The sequence below is a fragment of the Crinia signifera genome, chromosome 5 (genome assembly GCF_055691185.1).
Source record: "Crinia signifera chromosome 5, ASM5569118v1, whole genome shotgun sequence".
In the NCBI taxonomy this organism is placed as follows: Eukaryota; Metazoa; Chordata; class Amphibia; order Anura; family Myobatrachidae; genus Crinia; species Crinia signifera.
Genome location: NC_139221.1, coordinates 241,422,031 through 241,440,247, shown reverse-complemented (window position 1 = coordinate 241,440,247; position 18,217 = coordinate 241,422,031). Strand labels below are relative to the sequence as shown.

At 42.3% G+C, this 18,217-nt stretch overlaps 1 protein-coding gene across 3 annotated transcripts in view; it reads right to left on the bottom strand.

The window, feature by feature from the left end:
* The window catches only part of THRB (thyroid hormone receptor beta), a 336,652-nt gene that overhangs the window by 12,192 nt on the left and 306,243 nt on the right, over positions 1-18,217 (bottom strand). For all 3 annotated transcript variants that reach the window (XM_083188736.1, XM_083188737.1, XM_083188735.1), the window contains 5 exons: positions 15,190-15,290; positions 11,779-11,926; positions 5,628-5,833; positions 3,035-3,181; positions 918-1,176 (listed from right to left, as the gene is read on the bottom strand). In XM_083188736.1, the coding sequence (XP_083044862.1) occupies positions 918-1,176; positions 3,035-3,181; positions 5,628-5,833; positions 11,779-11,926; positions 15,190-15,290 (861 nt within the window). The remainder of the gene's footprint in view (positions 1-917; positions 1,177-3,034; positions 3,182-5,627; positions 5,834-11,778; positions 11,927-15,189; positions 15,291-18,217) is intronic.

Sequence of the window (18,217 nt, the reverse complement as noted above, 5' to 3'; positions counted from 1 at the left end):
ATTGAAAAAACATGTAGCTGAGCCTAAAGTACCATGGGGAAGATGAACTTAGCCTTGTAGAGTGATAAATTGGAGAGAGATAAATAAAGTACAAGCCAATCAGCTTCTAAATGCAATGCTAGAAGCTGTTGTTTACTAATGTCATGAGCTGATTGGTTGGTAGTTTATATGTGTCCACTTTATCACTCTCCAAGGCTTAGTACTTCTTCCCCCATGTCGCATCTACTTCTGGCATGGCCAGTTTACAGGTTAGGATGCATGCAGAGAGTACTAGCAATATGAGTGCCATTAAGCCCCAACACCAGATAAGAACTACAGTATTTACAACCAGATAAAAACTTTTTAACCATTTTGATTTAAAAATAATAGATTTGCAAAATATATTACATTTTGTCCTCATCCTTTTGTGTTTTATCCTTATCTTACAGTTGATCCTTTGCTGGCAGGAGATTAGAAAGAAGTTAGATTATCTATTGGATTGTAATTTACATGATATTTTTAACCTCATTGGGGGGTATTTAATATGTGTCAAAAGTTCCCGACAGGGGAAAATAGGCGCTCACCTATTCAGTGCTGCCATTACAGACAGCACTGAAATCTGTTAGATCCAACTTTTTTTAAAGTCGGATCTGTTTTGTAGTAAACAGTCACGGACTGTCAAATTCACGTCCATTTTCCAACCATCCGTGGCCATTTGCAACACCCGGCAGTCGGTACATTGAATACCGACTGTTGATGTACTGTACGGACGGACGCTGAAGGAAACAGCTGGGATTCCAACTGTCGGAATCTGGAATTGAATACACCCATTATCCTAACTGATAATTAATTAGCTAATTGGGTTCTTAATTATAAACATACAATTACCCATAGATTGTTGCAAGACATTGGGGAAATTCATTTCTGCAAGACTATACCTGATGACATAAGTAGCACAGCCTGCAACAAGGCGACTTCGGTGTCATCAAGATTAAATGAAGACAAAGATACGCCCAAATCAAAGATGGCATCAGATACCACTCCTAGTCCTCCATTTTTTAGCTGTCCCCTTGTTACTGCCATTTCTCCATTCAGTGTTAAGGTCTCACTTTCTGGGTCATAGCGTACTGCAGCTCGAAGTGACATGATCTCCATGCAGCAGCCTTTAAGAAGGATGATCTGGTCTTCACATGGCAGCTAGAAATAATGCACAGTTTAGAAATGATTTTTTCAATAATACTAACAAACAGCTTAATATTAGTTACATACATCTTCTGTCACCTAATATGTATGTACCACATTGTGTGAATACTTGGGGCACCGTGCACCATGGCCAAATATAACGTCCCCAATTTAAGGCCTTGTCACTACAGATGCTCAGTGCTCTGATCTATGTACCAGAATGCCATTTATCAAGTGTTGCCTAGCCTTCTCATCAAGTGTTCTCTACAAATGACGGTACTTGTGTATTATCACGGCGCCCAAGATTTCCATCGTACAACATCTTATTGGACAATGTGGCGAACTCAGCGAGCCAACGAGCCCGAAGTGTGGCGAGCGCACGCGAAATACGAGCCCGAAGCGTGGCAAGCGGCCATGGATTACTTCACATGTAATCCGTGTCCGCTCGCCACGCTTCGGGCTCGCTGCGCTCGCCACACTATCTACAATCAGCTCCACGCCGACGTGGATAGTGGGGGTATGAAAAGGTCGGAGGACGCGTACCGCCGCCCCTCGCGGGCTCGCTGCGCTCTCCATGCTTCTGGTTGGCGTTGATAGTGGAGGTGGCGTTAACAACGGGGGTTCATTTAACATAGTAATCATCCATCAAGGTGCTTGTACAATTTAAAATCGCATCCCATCACATCGCATGCCATTTTTAATGGCATGCGATGCAATGCGATATTTTATTGTATAGTGTGGGTCTTTCGACCCGAAAATTGGGTCCCATCGCATACCTTAATTAGTAGGATGCAATGCGATGTGCGCTGTGATAATACACAAGTACCCAAATGACTCTAAAGGCCCCCTTACATTATGCGATTTGGGCACGATTTTGCCCGATTCGGATGAATCGGGCCGTGAAATCGTCCCAAATCGCATATGGTGACATCCCCTCCGACCCGATGCGCGGCCCCGTGCGCATCGGATCGGAGATGGGAGGTCGGACGGGCTGCACATAAGATTTGCTAAATCTTATGTGCTGCCCGGAGCCGTGCTCCCCCACAACAGGGGACCTACCAGAGTCAGGCGCAGGGAGCCGGGCAGCATCAGCGGGAGCAGGGGGGGGGGCGGCGCAGAGTACCAGGGAGCCGGGCAGAAGAAGACGCTGCAGCAGCAGCACTTCAAAAAAAAAGGGCCATACAAACGCATAGGAAGCCATTCATTGGCTGAGGCCTCTCTCAGCCAATCAGCGATTGGCTGAGACCTCTCTCAGCCAATCGCTGATTGGCTGAGAGAGGTCTCAGCCAATCAATGGCTTCCTATTCGTTTGTATGGGGTTTTTCTTTTTTTTTGGAAGTGCTGCTGCTGCATCGTGTTCTCCTGCCCGGCTCCCTGGTACTCTGCGCCGCCGCCCCCCCCTGCTCCCTGCCCAGCGGCTTCCTGCCCGGCTCCCTGCACCCCGACCCCCCCCCTGCCCACTCTCTGTTTGCGGGCATATTCCTGCTGCTGTCCCCCGCTCCCATTGTCCCTGCAGCTCCCCAGAAGTGGCATGTGATAAATCGCATGCGATTTATCACATGCAAAACTTGGCACATGAAGTGCCATCGCATGTGATCCCTCCCGGGGAGCTGCTGGGACAATCGGGTCCGACTTGTCGTTATGACAAGTCGGACAAATGTAAGGGGGCCTTAATTCAGTGTTATATTTTTTATTAACTTACAATCTTTAGTGTTATCTACCATACTTATTAATTGTTTATTATTTTGTCTGCAGTGTTGTTAACCAAATGTGGACATTTCCAATGCACTCATTATATCCTGCATTGATTATTGCAAGTCTCCTTACTGTTCTTCCCAAGAAACTGTAAATAAATAAATAAATATACACTTACCTCGCAAAACATAGGTAACTTTTTGGCAAAATCCACCACTCTTGTAATTGCAGGGGTGATTATTTTTGTAAACTGGCTGAAGGCTTCTAAGTCCACTTTTCCACCCTCTGGTGCATTAACTATAGGAGCCTGCCCAATATCTTCTGGCTGGGGTAAAATAGAATACAAATTAGAAATGCTATATAAGCTATCTGTACAGTTTCACAAAGTATTACAAGTAGAATTGTTTTTAGAAATATATTTATAATATCAACTTCTAATATTATTTCTTCACGTTGAGCGTCCGATTCTGGCTCACAAGGAGTGAACCGAATTTGGCCCCTGCCCCGATGGTCGTGGTTTGCGCATGTGCATTTCTGTGCATGTGCAAACCCGAACTGCGACAGGTCTCCGTGATTTGCAGTGCCGCCGGCCCGTTCACAGCGGGGAGGGAGGGAAGAGGGCGGTGGTGGCGCTGGGACACGGGAACGCCCAGCATTTCATGGATTTTATCCGCATGAAAACGCTGGGCGTTCCTGTGAATAAGTGAGCAGGCAGATGTCTTCCAGGGGCAGGGGTCAGCCGCCCGCCCAGTCTTCGCAAATATAATCAGTCTCCACTGACTTATATTTACGAGGGTAGGAGAAATCATTCAAAGGTCGGCAACCATCGAATTATTTCTCCTGCTGCGGGCACATGCGACATGTGTCTTTGTAGCACATCTTCACGCATGGTTGCAAGGGGAAACGGTGGTTGGGGGATTCCCCGGGGAGGCTTCACATGGACTCGGTAAGCTACGAGCTTCACAACGTACTGTCAATTAGAATGACCTCCTTAGTTATAACATATAGGCCAGTGATTGCAAGTAACACCAATGCCAGAAATTGACGTTTCGAATGTAATAAACCAGGATGGAAAAATATCTTTGATAATGTAATTTTCCTCTCTAGTTCTATGATCTATGACTGCAGTTAGTTGAGCTGCTGTACATCACTGGCTCTGTTCAAATGACTGTACCAATGTTTAAATGATTTGGGTAATGTAGGTTGTTACCATGTTTGTAAATGGTGAAAGATCAGGAGCAATTAAGTATATTTTATTACAGCATGAATCACAGACTTCAATGACAGTTAATTTTTAGATGATAAGATTACTTTTTAAAATCATATATTACATTTTTATCGATACATAGATATAATTGTGATTATTTTTTAGATAGGAAAAAAGATCATACGCAATTGCTTTCAACACGGTATAATAAGATCTATTTGTTACTTTAATGCAAATGATCTTCTGCAAATATGGGGTATGATTCAGTGAGTGATGGTGGGAGGCAGGGGTACTGCGCTAGGCGGGCATGGCCCAGACAATGCAGGCATGTCCGAACTGTTATCGGGGTGGTTTGGGTGGGTTCATGACATGACACGCAGCCACTGTGAGCTGAAAAATGGTTCCCTGCACCTGACAGGGTATGCAATAGTAATGCAAATTTTTCTGTGATGCGTTCACATTTCTGCAATGCAATGACAAATAATTTAGAATCGCGAGAGGGACTCGGCATACTGGGCAACCATGGCCGGTGCTGGGCGACCCTCAGCCTGCAAGAGACAGCAGAACTGATACTTACTCAGGCACATAGACAGTGTAATGGTTAGCATTACTGCCTCACAGCACTAAGGGTTTGATTCCCACCATTCTTGTGTGGGTTTCCTCCGGGTACTCCGGTTTCCTCCCACAATCCAAAAATATACTGTTAGGTTAATTGGCTCCCAACAAACTCACCCTAGTTTAAATGTTTGTGCCTGTACATGTGATAGGGAATATAGATTGTCAGCTCCACTGGGACAGGGACAGAATGTTCTAAATACTCTTTGTAAAGCTCTGTGGAATATGTGTGCGCTATAAAATAACTGGTAATAAATAAATTATCCATAAAATTAACACAAAGTTATTCCATATGCATAATTGGTACTGCTGGCAAACCCATTTCAGTAAGCAATGCCAATGGACGAGCCAAGACACTGACACGGACATAACAGATCAACTCAAGCTTGTTCATTGTTAACAGATTTATTGTTTATTCTTGCTGTTAGAATGCTTAACATAATATGTGCCAAAATGTACAGTTGTGCATTAGTTTATTTTTTGTCAATAAAAAAAAAAAATTATCCATAAATGCTAGTACGTCAGCTATTTGTGCTTGAAGAGATAGGAGTCGGAGATAAAGTGTGTAGTAAATCTTACATTACATTAGACATTAATTGTTGATTTTTTTCTATGCCGATTACGTCCAGACAGTGATGGGTGCCCAAATAGGTCACTTTCACTCATTTCCTCTCACAAGCACTGGGGTCTGTGAAAAGAAATGTCAGCACTGGCTGTAATTTGCCCTGCAACTGAGCAACAATGGAATTGCTCTGATGGGTGCCATTGAATGGCAACCCCCAAATATAACAATTGATGTCCACCCCTGGAGTGAAGTGTTTCCAAAGATGTACTGTAGAAATCAGATGAGTTACAATGTGCCCTACTCCAAAATTACTGTCACATAGGATCAGGAAACAAGTGGTAGCATTAGTTTTGCGATTACATTTGTACAAGATCATTTTCTTACCAGAAATTTTCTTTTCTGTTTCCAGTGACTTCCCTGTGCATTGGTGGTCACATGAGCTTCGGTGACAACCTGAATTAGCTCCCACTCCTCTGACGTTGGTTCAGGTTTCTGTACCAGTGTTTTCTGCAGCTCGTCCTTGCGTCTCTTTTCTCTATTTTCCTCTATGAGTTTTCTTTTTGCCAAACGCTTGCTGTCGTCCAAAACCACTTTAAAAAATAAGACACAGATTATACAATTTCATTCATCCCATTTCTCCATATCAGTGAGGTACCTCGTGCTCATCATCTAGCTAAAGGTGGTTTGTCCTTGGGCATAAAGATATGCAGACTATATGTGACCACAAATGATCATTTTTGTTCAATCAAGTTGGAAAATCGGGTTGGCTACTGATCAGAATCTGTGTAGCATCATCAGCCAGAACCACGAGCCATGTGATCCACCTATCTATCCCAACCACCAAATGAACAAATTTGACCAAACTTGCCAAAATGCGGCCATCCTGTGAGCGGCCATATCTGGTAATCCTGCGTTCAACCAGTTTGCATGGTCTCTGGCCAGCTTTTGATAGCCTATAGTAATACAATGTTACAGTGTGATTATATTTTTTTTTATATCAGGATAAACAAGCTTCCATGATAAGATTTGAAGCCGATAAATGCCTCTAAAGACATAAAAGTAGCAGTTTAATGATTAGTTATCTCATTACAAAAGGACTGTAAGCCTACATTACAAAAATAAATACTAAACAACAGCCAACCAGTATCATTAACACTATGTAATATAACAGGTTATTTATATAAAAACTACTACTATATACAGACCAATCCAAGTATATAAGGTACAGGCCAGGTAAAAGGTACATAGTAGAGAATGTTGAGGTCCCTTCCTAATGGGTGCCTGATGACCTCCCAAAATTTTGGATTCCGGCGGTTAGTATACCGACAATCGGAATCTGATTCTATGAGAATTGCAGGATTTTGGCCTTGCCCCTTCTTTATAGGTCTGCAATTTGCAGCATTATGAGGAGGTGAGGCCTAATGGTGTTAATCTCCTGCCCCCACACCAATCACCTGTCCCCTGCATCTCCCCTCCAGGCTTCTCCTCCAGGGCATGATATAAAAGTCACTAAATATAATTCATTGTATCCTTGGAAGAGGATGACGGTGCTAGACCTCCCATCGATAGGGGGCTCTAAAGCATACTGTCTGGGAATACGGATTCAGAACAGAATATAGGGACTCATACATGAGTTATTGCTAATAAACTTAGGCTGTAAGAGTCAGGAAAGTAACAGTTAATAGAGATGTGTGTAGCTTCAGTTTTACTCTAATTGAACCTGCCCGAGCAAAGTTCTACATTATGTGCCGCTAACAGTTCAACATTATTGGTAATACAAAAACAGGCACTTAAAATGTCATATTGAAAATGCCAAATTAATTAGGATAGGTATTATACAAAAACAGGATATACATGCAGATAATGTTTACGCATCTCCTAAAGAGCCTAAGCCTGTTGCTGTTGAATTGTGATAATTACTAGAAGAAACATTTAATATCGTTGCAATTAGACTTTCCTTATTTGCCCTATTCAATAATCCTCTGTGCCTTGTTTATATACTATATACAGTGACTATGTGGGGCATACTGTATGTAATAATGTCCATGTTTGGTGGAGTTAAGCTGGCATCCCGCACCTCGGGAGAACTTGGACGCTATTAAATATGCCCCCATGCTGGACCTCTGCAAACTCAGTGTTTTCCAGTTAGTATGCAGCATCCACAGACAGACTGACCCACATTTGTACCTGGAAAATAACCGGTGGGCCCTACAGCCTGAGGACCTGTCCAATCCTCTATGGGTTAGTAACTTGGCGGAGCAACAGAACAAATGAACATGGCTGCTGGGGATGTACTTTGGAATCTACATCAAGATTAGCCATGCTGCCAATTAAAGTTCGTGCTCCTGACACACCCCTTTTTTTCATGTCTTCTCTAATGTTTGGCCAAGTTCCTCTCTGTTGGATGGCCATGTGCCTTAAATGTGGGCCCATGCCATAGCTTTCCTTGGTGGGCATTTTATGCTCCAGTCTGACACTGAGGGGTATGTTCAATGCCTGTCGAAAGTGCCGTCTTGCCGAAAAGACGGCAGTTTTCGACATGAATAGATCGGAAGGGTTCCTGATCTATTCAATGCTATCTGTTTTTTTCCGGCAGGCCAAAATGTTTCGACCTGCTGAAAAACAGGTGGATTGACAGAATAGCCGGTAATCCACCTGCTTTTTCCGTCAATCTCAAAGAGATGTGTTTCTGATATTCATAAAAAAGATGCCGGATTGAGGCAGGGAGGAAGGCGCCGGGTGAGCAGCAAGAGGTTACATGGCACCGTCCTCCTGTCCACCGACGGCTGCACCCTCCCGCTGTCGCCAGCACCCACCCGCCAACTCCCGTACCTACCATCAACTACTGTACCCACCGCTGACTTCCGTATTCACTGCCGCCGGGCCGGGTGAGAGCATCAATCAGCGGCCAAATCCGATGTCAGATTTGGCTGCTGCATTGAATAATGAATGCCGGATCCATTCCTGCAAAAGAATTTCGGAATGGATCCAGCATCAATTGAATATATACCTGAGCGTCTGTGTTTGTTGCCGGTCTTGCACTCTGTGGATGCAATATAACACATGACTTGAATACTTAAGGATTTTAAATTTGACAATTAGGGGGACATTTACTAAAGGAAATTTGTAAAGAAATAGGTGTATTTGTATCCAGAAATACACTTATTTTTGACATTTACTATCCCGAAAATACGGCAATTCGTATTCGTATTGATAGCACATCAATACGAATACGAATTGCCGTATTTTCGGGATAGTAAATGTAAAAAATAACGGTATTTCTGGATACAAATACACCTATTTTTTACAAATTTCCTGTAGTAAATTTCCCCCTTAACCTGTGAAATCACTTTGCACTTCTGTCTAGTGAGTTATCAATAGAGAGAATAGGGACCACACTGACCAAGCTCTGTACTATGAAGACTGTGCGGGCAGCAGGAACATAGTAGCTACTGGGGAGTTAATTGTTCCCAGCACTGAGCATTTCCTGTACTACTGCTTTAACTGCACTACTCACACATTAGTGGGGCTTGATTACTGTCAGTCCTATTGAATCATATCATCACTTAACCCTTTGAGTGCCAAGTGAATTTGACAAAATAGGTGGGAATATTGCCAAGCAAACATATTTATTCATCATAATAACCTGTAAAAATAAATAAATAAGTTGCCTATTCAAAGTACTGACTTGAGCCAAATTGCAATGCTGTGGCAGCGCCTTAAACCCCACAGTGTGGGAAAATGATAGCAATCCTTCAATTTATTATCGCAAATCATGGTTCACGTGGATAGTAAATCAAGAAAAAATAGTTAAAACGGAAAAAAAAACTTGCTTTGACTATCTGTGTGTCAAACATTGTGATGATGACCTTTGAACCAAATCAATCTTTTGCATGTGTCGAATTCTACCTATCTACTTTTGGACCATGTCAATCTTGTGTACCTGCTGACGTAAAGCAGGTCAACCATATGAAGCCCCCCTAATGACTGTCGTAGACATTGTAAACCTATATATTGAAACCCCTCCAGTTATTGGATACGTTTGGTTGGAGTTCTTGTGCTAAATGTGGCACAACCAATAATTAGGTTTAAGGCAGGGGTTCCCAATCTTTTTTGAATCACGGCACCCTAGAATACAAGAGCTTTTTTTCACGGCAGTCCTAGGCCCAAAAAATGTGGAAAAAATATATAAAATGAAATGAATTTTAAATGAATCGTGTTTCTATGTGATCCTTAGGTTCAGTTATATGGTAAAGGGTTTGTACACAAATTTAATGATTGGTAGTCACCAGAACTGGTTTTGTCCATAAATAATTGACCATAAATAATGTGACTTGGTCTTGGATCACCAACCTGAGGCAGCCCTGAAAGTGTCCTGAGGCATCCCAGGGAGCCTAGGCGTACAGTTTGGGAAGCACTGGTTTAAGGCGCAAATTAATTTCTCACATGGTTAACATGAATGTTGGATAACTTTTTCCTTCAATACATTCAAATTGTTGTTTTTACACAGGTTGACTTTGTCTCATATTCAATTCTTAAAAAAAAAAGGTTGGAAACAATTAACTGTGATAATTATGCAAAAATTGAAGTCATCAGGAAGAGGGCAAAAAATTTGGCCCTTATTCTGGTCTACATGCAGCTAGTCTACGTTCACACGGGGACCTATGTTTCTTTTGTGCGCATGTGCATTTCCTTGCGCCGGGTGCACGCACACAACATAGCGGGCAGGAGGTGGAGAAGGGCGTGAGACGGGGGGCTGCTCCATTACCATATGGGAACGCCCAGCATTTCATGGGTGTTCCCATGAGAATGCTAGGCGTTCTCATGGTAATGAGGCCGTGACACTGGAGCGGGCAGCTGACATCACCAATCATTATTGGTAGCATCAGGTTAGGACTGATAAAATACTAGTTTATTATTTATTAAAATGGCTTTATTTAAAATGTTTTTAGAATACAATCTTTCGTCATGTTTGCCTGCACATAAAATGCTGCCACTTTTAAGCTGATTCAGAAATGTACGCAAACCCAATGGTTTACGTAAATCTCCAATATATATCGATCTGAGCATGTGCAGAAGCCAGACTGCTCATGCACAGATTCGGGGCCCCAAACCTGCAGCATGATTGACACAGAGCAGGAACAGCAGCAGTAAGTGTTGCAGAAAACAGGGCGTGTCTGCCTTGTTCTATGGGTGTGCTGAAGCTAGCGCATCTGTGGACACACAGATAGTGGGAGATGCTCAAATTAGTTCAGTAATACCATTCAGGTGCATGCAAGGGAGGGGTTAATCTGTGGACACAGCTACAGTGGCTTCAGCACATCCTACGTAACGTGAGCATTACTCAGATGATCAATGTTCATGCAGATGATCCGATGATGCATACTCGGATGCAGATGCGGATCAGGGAGGCCAGCAGGAGTAATCTATTTACACAAGAAGATTCCTGTGACATTAGCATATTATTGCAAAAGTGATGCATACAAAGGGCCTGATTCTGGCCATAATTGCACAGCTCAGAGTTTGTACAGAAGCCAATTATCGATGAACTGCACATGAGTATGGGCCACAATGCACGTGCGTGACACCTGGCAGCGATCAAGTCCTGCAAAATGTCCTGTTCGCTACCCCCTTTGCAATGTGAATGACAGGGAGTGGGGGCATGGGGGTGGTAACTGACCGTGGTACTTGTTTAGTTTCACGGCGGCCGATATATCGGATGCAATATCAGCCGATCTGTTGTGATTTTTTACCTGTTCATAACCCCACTATCCACTACGCATGGAGTAGATTTTATATAGTGTGGCAACCGCAGTAATCCGCATCCGCTCGCCAAGCTTTGGGCCTGGTGGCTCGCTGCGCTCGCCACACTATACAGGATCAACTCCATGCGTAGTGGATAGTGGGGTTATGAACAGGTAAAAAATTGGATCGCATCGGATCAGCCAATATATCGGCCGATATCGCATCCGATATATCGGCCGCCGTGAAACTAAACAAGTACCCTGACCGGTTTTTGGGAGTGCCAAGAAAGACGCAGGGCGTGCCTAAAGAAAACCGCTGGAATTGCCCAGTGTAAAAAAATGTCGATGGTAAGTGGCTTCCGATTGGAATTCGGACATTTTCACTCGGGTGCCAACTGATGTGCAGCCATACCCATCCATACACACAGTGGGCACATTCATTGGCAAGGCAGGATTTTACTGGAGCGAGGCGCAGCTAAAATGATCACTTGCCGTGCAAATTCACCGCCTTGCGATCAGGTCTAAATCAGGCCTAAAGACATAGCAGCTGTGTGACCTTTATCTATCTCTGAACCAGGCCCCTGGTACAATGACTGTTGTATATGTTGCTTTCAGTTTAGTGATGTATAAAACTAGATTGCATCGATACAAACACAAGACCAAAATAAATCACATGCTAAATTTTTGTTAGACAAATTGCAAATTCGTTTTTTGCTAGCATGTTTATTGGAGTTGGTTTTTGCATGAATGTGTTACAAAATAAAAATAATCATCTCTTATGACCTACTTACAATCTGTTGCCATGCCAACAGCGATACACTTTTTGAAACGGCATTCTTGGCACTGGTTCCTTGTTACTTTGTCTATCACACATTTTCCTTCATATTTACATGAATAACTCGGGTGAAGGTTCTTCTGAATAGTTCTTCTGAAAAACCCCTAAAAGTGACATTATTGATGGTTATAAAACATTCCAAAATGTAATCACAGTAATTTATGCATACATATATCAACTGTGCTTTATATTTACTAGTATCTTATATAGCAAGGTTCCATTGTGGATTTTTACATAAATGGCTGTTTATTAATCTTTACAAAACTATTTAAATCTTCACTTCAACCATAGCATCCAATTAGAAATTTTGGACTAGATGCCTTTGAAGGATAGATTTAAAGTGGCAACAGAACTAAAAGGTCTATTTACTAAGTCTTGGATGGAGAGAAGAGAATCAAGTATCAACCAACCTGCTCCTAACTATCATTTTTCAAACATAGGGGGAGATTCTCTAAACTAAAAATGCGGTAAAAACACTGCTATCTGGGTTTTTATTGCATTTTGGGATGCTCTAAGCATCCCCCGCCGGGTTACCGCGGCGGGGGGCATCGTCAGAAAAATCTGGCGATGCCCCATATAACGAAACCCCTCGTCGCCCCGCACCGACCCACCGCCGCACCGCCCCCCCCCCACGACCCCCCTCACCTGTGTCTGGACCTGTGACCTCCTCCTCCCTGCACTGTTCATCCTCTTCCGGGTGCAGGGAGGAGGAGAGCCAGCCGCAGCAGCAGCAGCTCCACGCGGGGTAAGAGAGGGAGGGGGGAGCCGCCGGGACCCGCCGCTCATCACCGATAATGAGATAATTATGTTTGCGGTAGCCGGCGATGGGCGGCAGTAAGGGGGCGCGGATGTAAGAGTATCCCCCCCATAGTCTGTGGCATGGCAGTTAGGAGCTGATTGCCTGGTACTTTATCTCCAGCCACTCTATTTCCATCCAAGGCTTAGTAAATAGAACCTTTAATGCTAAATCCATCAGTCACAGATCATCAATGACTTTGACAAACTGCAGGTTAATTAATCCAGCTCACAGATTCCCAACTCCAGTCCTCAGGGACATTTAACAGTGAATGTTTTACAGGTCTCCTTAATATCACAAGTGAAATAGTTAGCTTCATCTGTGGATCTTTTAAAATGTGTCATCTAGTAATATGCGAGAAGGTTTAATCCGCACAGTCACATATGTTTTTATCAGTCACCCTATTAATTATATCTCCAAAATTAAGGTATCGATATATAGGGAGGTGCTTCCCAGGAATTGGTATAAATGTACAAGCAACGAAAGAAAAAATAATTCCTACAAGGGGCACTCTAGGCTGACATATTCTGATTTTATCAGCATATATTCCGTATATTGTTTTTAGTGTCCCAAGAAAATAGTATTAAAACTTAACTTTTATTTATTTTACTGTTAAGAACTGCGAAATATTAAAATGGTGTGAAAAAAAAGTGCATTAAAGTGATCAAAAATTAAAATAGAGCTGTCCGTCTTCAATGTGTCTTTGGTCTTTTGGTCAAATTACTTATTGGCTCTGTGGCTGTACCGCGAAAGGAATAGGAATCAGTGATGGATATATCCCTTTAATAGTGTGGAGTATCTCTAATTAATTACTATGTAGTAGGGACTCTTTATCACTATGTATGTTGGATAGCAGTAAGTCTCTATAGTGTTGTCAACTGTCAGTCTCTGGGTACCATATGGCTGCTCAGTCCTTATAATATACTGTGGGGTGGGTTAGATGAAATGTTGGGTTAAATTACCCTTTTATAGAAACTTCCACAGTGTATAATTAAATGTCCACCTAATGATATTATCTGATGAATGTATAACACCTTTAATTAGCAGTGTAAATACCTGCAATTTTTTCACTGGGACACTAAAAACAATATACGGAATATATGCTGATGAAATCAGAATATGTCAGCCTAGAGTGCCCCTTGTAGGAATTCTTTTTTCTTTCGTTGCTTGTACATCTAGTAATATGCACCAGCTAGTAGATTGTAACTCTTAGGGGTTCCTGAGGACTGGAGTTGGGAAACACAGCATGATAAGAATAACAGGTTCTGGGGCAGAAGTACTAAGCCTGGGATCTTAAATTATAAAGTAGAAAGATAAACTGCCAACCAATCAGTTCCTAACCTTCATTTTTTAAATAGACTGTAACAGCTACGAGCTGATGGAGACCTAAGTTCTCCTGTAGCTATATAGAAATTGTTAGATGTTTTACTACAGAGGTGATTGGGGAAATGTGTTACCACAGGGGATGGTGGTATGTGTTACTACATATAACAAGTAGCTGGGATAGATAACAAATATCTGAGACAAACAACAAGTAGCTGGGTCAGATAAAAAGTAGCTGTGACAGATAAAAGTAGCTGAGACAGAAAACAAGTACTGTAGCTGAGACAAGGAAAGCAAGTAGCTGGGACAGATAACAAGAAGCTTAGACAAGGGGAACAAGTAGCTGGGACAGATGGGACAGGTAAAACGTAGCTGGTGCAGATAAAAAGCAGCTGAGGCAGATAACAAGTAGCTGGGACAGCTTCATAACAAGTAGCTGAGAAAGATAACAAGTAGTTGGGACACATAAAAAGTAATTGGGAAACATAACAAGTAGCTGGAACAAATAACAAGTAGCTGGAAAAGATAACAAGTAGCTGGAAAAGATAACAAGTAGCTGGAACAGATAACAATAAGTTTAGACAAGGACAACAAGTAGCTGGAACAGATGGGACAGGGAAGTAGCTGAGGTAGATAACAAGTAGCTGTGACAAATAACAAGTAGCTGGGACAGATAACAAGTAGCTGAGAAAAATATCGAGAAGCTGGGACAAATAACAAGTAGCTGGGACAAATAACAAGTAGCTGGGACAGAAAACAGTTAGCTAGGACAGATAACAAGTGGCTGAGACAAGGAAAACAAGTAAGGTTCACAGGAGGACAATGATGAAAATGTGGCAGGTTGAGTAGCATAGGTGACTGCATAGGGTAGTTTCTAAAGAAGTCAGAGATGGGTTTACAGAGAGTATGAAAACCATTGGTGGAGAGAGTCTTATTAGAGTGGGAGAGAATTCCATAGATGGTTAATGGCTCTGGGGGTATGGATCATTGGATAGACATGAACTAGGTTGACAAGCATTAGGTCAACTCCACTAGGTCACAGGTCAACCTAATGCTTGTGTTGACCTAATGACCCTGTGGACCTTCATTCACATCGACCATCAGTCATGTTGACCTTCATGCATGTTGACCTAATGCTTGTAGACCTAGTGACCGTATCCCGGCTCTAGAGAAGTCTTGCAGGTTACAGTGGTTATTAGAGGGGAAGAGGTGCAGGTCAGACTCAGATATGTTCCTTACAGTACATACCTTGCATCCTTCACAGGTAATGCATCTATAGTGATACCCTGTAGCCTTGTCTCCACACACCACACAAAGTTCATCTTTATCCAAGTAGCTGGGTATATACCCTAAAATAAACATACTGTGCATTAGTCATATGTGTTAGTGGACAAAAAAAAAAGAAATACCACATTTATTCATTAAGAACACATTTCAGAAGAAAGCATTATTATAATTATTTCACCTAGACCAGTGATTGCTAACCTTGACACTCCAGCTGTTGTTGAACTACACATCCCAGCATGCCCTGCATCAGTTTTAGCATGGCCAAATAGCAAAACTGTAGCAGAGCATGGATGTGTAGTTCAACAACATCTGGAGTGTCAAGGTTAGCCATCAAGGACCTAGACCAGGGGTAGCCAACTCCAGTCCTCAAGAGCTACCAACAGTTTATTTTTTTCATGTCTCCTAACAGAACCACAAGTGAAGTAATTAGCTCCACCTGTGGATCTTTTAAAATGTTTTAGACAGTAATGAGTGCAGCTGTGAACCTGCGAGGTGAGCTGAAAAACGTGCACTGTTGGTAGCTCTCGAGGACTGGAGTTGGCTACCACTGACCTAGACGGTGAGGTACTCAGTGACGTCCTGATTAGCTTTTCAAAGTGACCTATAATTGTACATACAGTATACTGTATGCACATGTGGCGATCTGGTGCTATATGTATAATATGTTGATTAGATACTTACATAGAGATATTTATCAAGACCACTAAATGGCGGAACTTCTGGGTGGTGAACCCAGGTGCAAAAATGTAATTTGAACACCCTTTCTCCATCCCAAATCCCAATCCAAGTTCACAATATGCAACATGGCAGTAGGTGCCAGGGAGGGGCAGAGGGTGACAGGGAGTGGTAGGGGGAGGCAGAGTGTGACAGGGAACAATGACTGGTAACAGGAAGAGGGTGACAAGGGGCTAGCAGTGAACCCCTTTGTCCCCAGGGGCCCCTGTGCACTACACCTATGGTAGTTCCGCCACTTATTATTACATTCTTGCTACCATTTGCCCAGTGTCGGACTGGGGCATTAAGGGCCCATCAAGGAATTAAGTTTTATGGGCAGACTTTTAGGGGTCTGGTCAGTCTCCAGAGAGGGTGTGGCCAGCTTCTATATAAGTTTCGCTAACCATTGTAGAGTAAATAGTATAGTAAATACTGCTAGAGCATGCATGGTAATTTATCTAATTAATCACAACAATGCACTGTAAAGATACACAATAGCCCTGTGTGGTATAATGTAAAACAATACATACAGGTTGAGTCTCCCTTATCCGTATATACCAAAAAACAAAATATACAGAAAACCCTGGTTTTTCAGAATATTTTGGGTTTTCCCCCCCTTCATCTTTATTCATACTTACCTCATCCCCCGGTGTCCACGGCATCCATCGGAATCCTCTTCAACGTCATTCCCGGTCCCAAGGATGCCTAACGCAGTGCACCGGTGACATCATCGACACACTTGCGTATTTGCGGCATGCACCCTTGGTACCGGAGATGCTGCTGAAGAAGATTACAAAGGCCAGCGTGGACGTTAGGGGACACCGTGGACCTCAGGGGACCATCAGGGCACCACTGGGGGAAAAAAATAAATTCCAAAATCTATGAAAATCCCTTATCCATATATATATATATATACATATATATATATAATTTATAATTCATGTGTACAGTCTGGAACCTGATCCCTATAATTGGAGGTGGTCCCCCTCATGAGGTGGGGCCCACTGGGGGTTTTCCCTGCACCCCTGTGGGCCAGTCTGACACTGCACTTGCCATCTTGCCTTCCTTACCTTTACTACTGTAGTAATAGCCAGTAATATGTACAGCAACAGAAATGCCAACTGATGTAATAGTATGATTGCACTTTTCGGTAAAAGATGCCTAGTAATATGCTTATAGTAAGTAACTGTGTGACACAATGAGCACAGGTGGCAGTGTTTGGTTTTTAAACCCATTGCACATTAGTGGCAGTTTGTATTTTGACACTCTCCAAGCCACAGGATAATACATATGACAGTTTGAGGGTTAAAATCACTGTCAGTTTGAGGGGACAGTTGGAAGCCATTGACAAAATTGTGCACAATTATATTTTCGCTTGAGTCTCACTGTCTTGAAGCTTTCTAGGAAATGTGAGAGCCTTTATCTGCTGTTATATTCATTTCCTATCGGATTGCCACCTGAGGGGCTCATCTAACCTAATTACTACTGCTGCTCTCCATGCCTGAAACTGATGTACTTAAAAGTTATTGATTGGTAGACAGTTCAATTAGAGTCATTGGAATAGTTATTTTACCTTTACCAGGAAAGTAACATACTGTAGCATCTACCAACAAGGCCAGCAAACGAAACGATCGGTTTGCGGGCATTTTCTCTCATTTTAGGTCCTTTTTCAACGATGCAGTTTCACTTTACCTTTTTGGTCAAAACTGCATCGGTGAAAACTGAATAAAACCAGGTGAAAACCACCGCAGAAATATGTGGATCGGCCAGTAATTAACCAATTCACATATTTTTCGACTGTGATGAATTTTTCACCTAGGTGAAAATTTATCACTTTACCTGAATTGATCGAATCAAAATTTGGCCTAAAAACATTGAGAAATGTTGATTTTTTCCCTAGGCAAAAAAAATTCAGCACAACCTACTGTAAATACACCTCTTAGGTTAAAACTTGATTAAAACTTGCAGCAATAAAGTTCCAACCAATCAGCAACTAATTGTCATGTTTCATACACAGCCTGAAACATATAAGTCAGAAGCTGATTGGCTGGTTCTTAATCTCTCACAATTGTATCTTTCTCTGAAAGAGTTTTTATTTATAAAGATCAAAATGTTATTTCTACACAATTTTTTTTCTTCAATGTAGAATGTCACAGTAGTTGCCTATCTGGAAATAGGAGGTTTGCAGTCAACAACCATGTCTGTTTGTATGACAACTGATAAAACTTTGATATGCAACTTTTTTTACTACTTTTTTTTTTTTTTACTGTTGCTG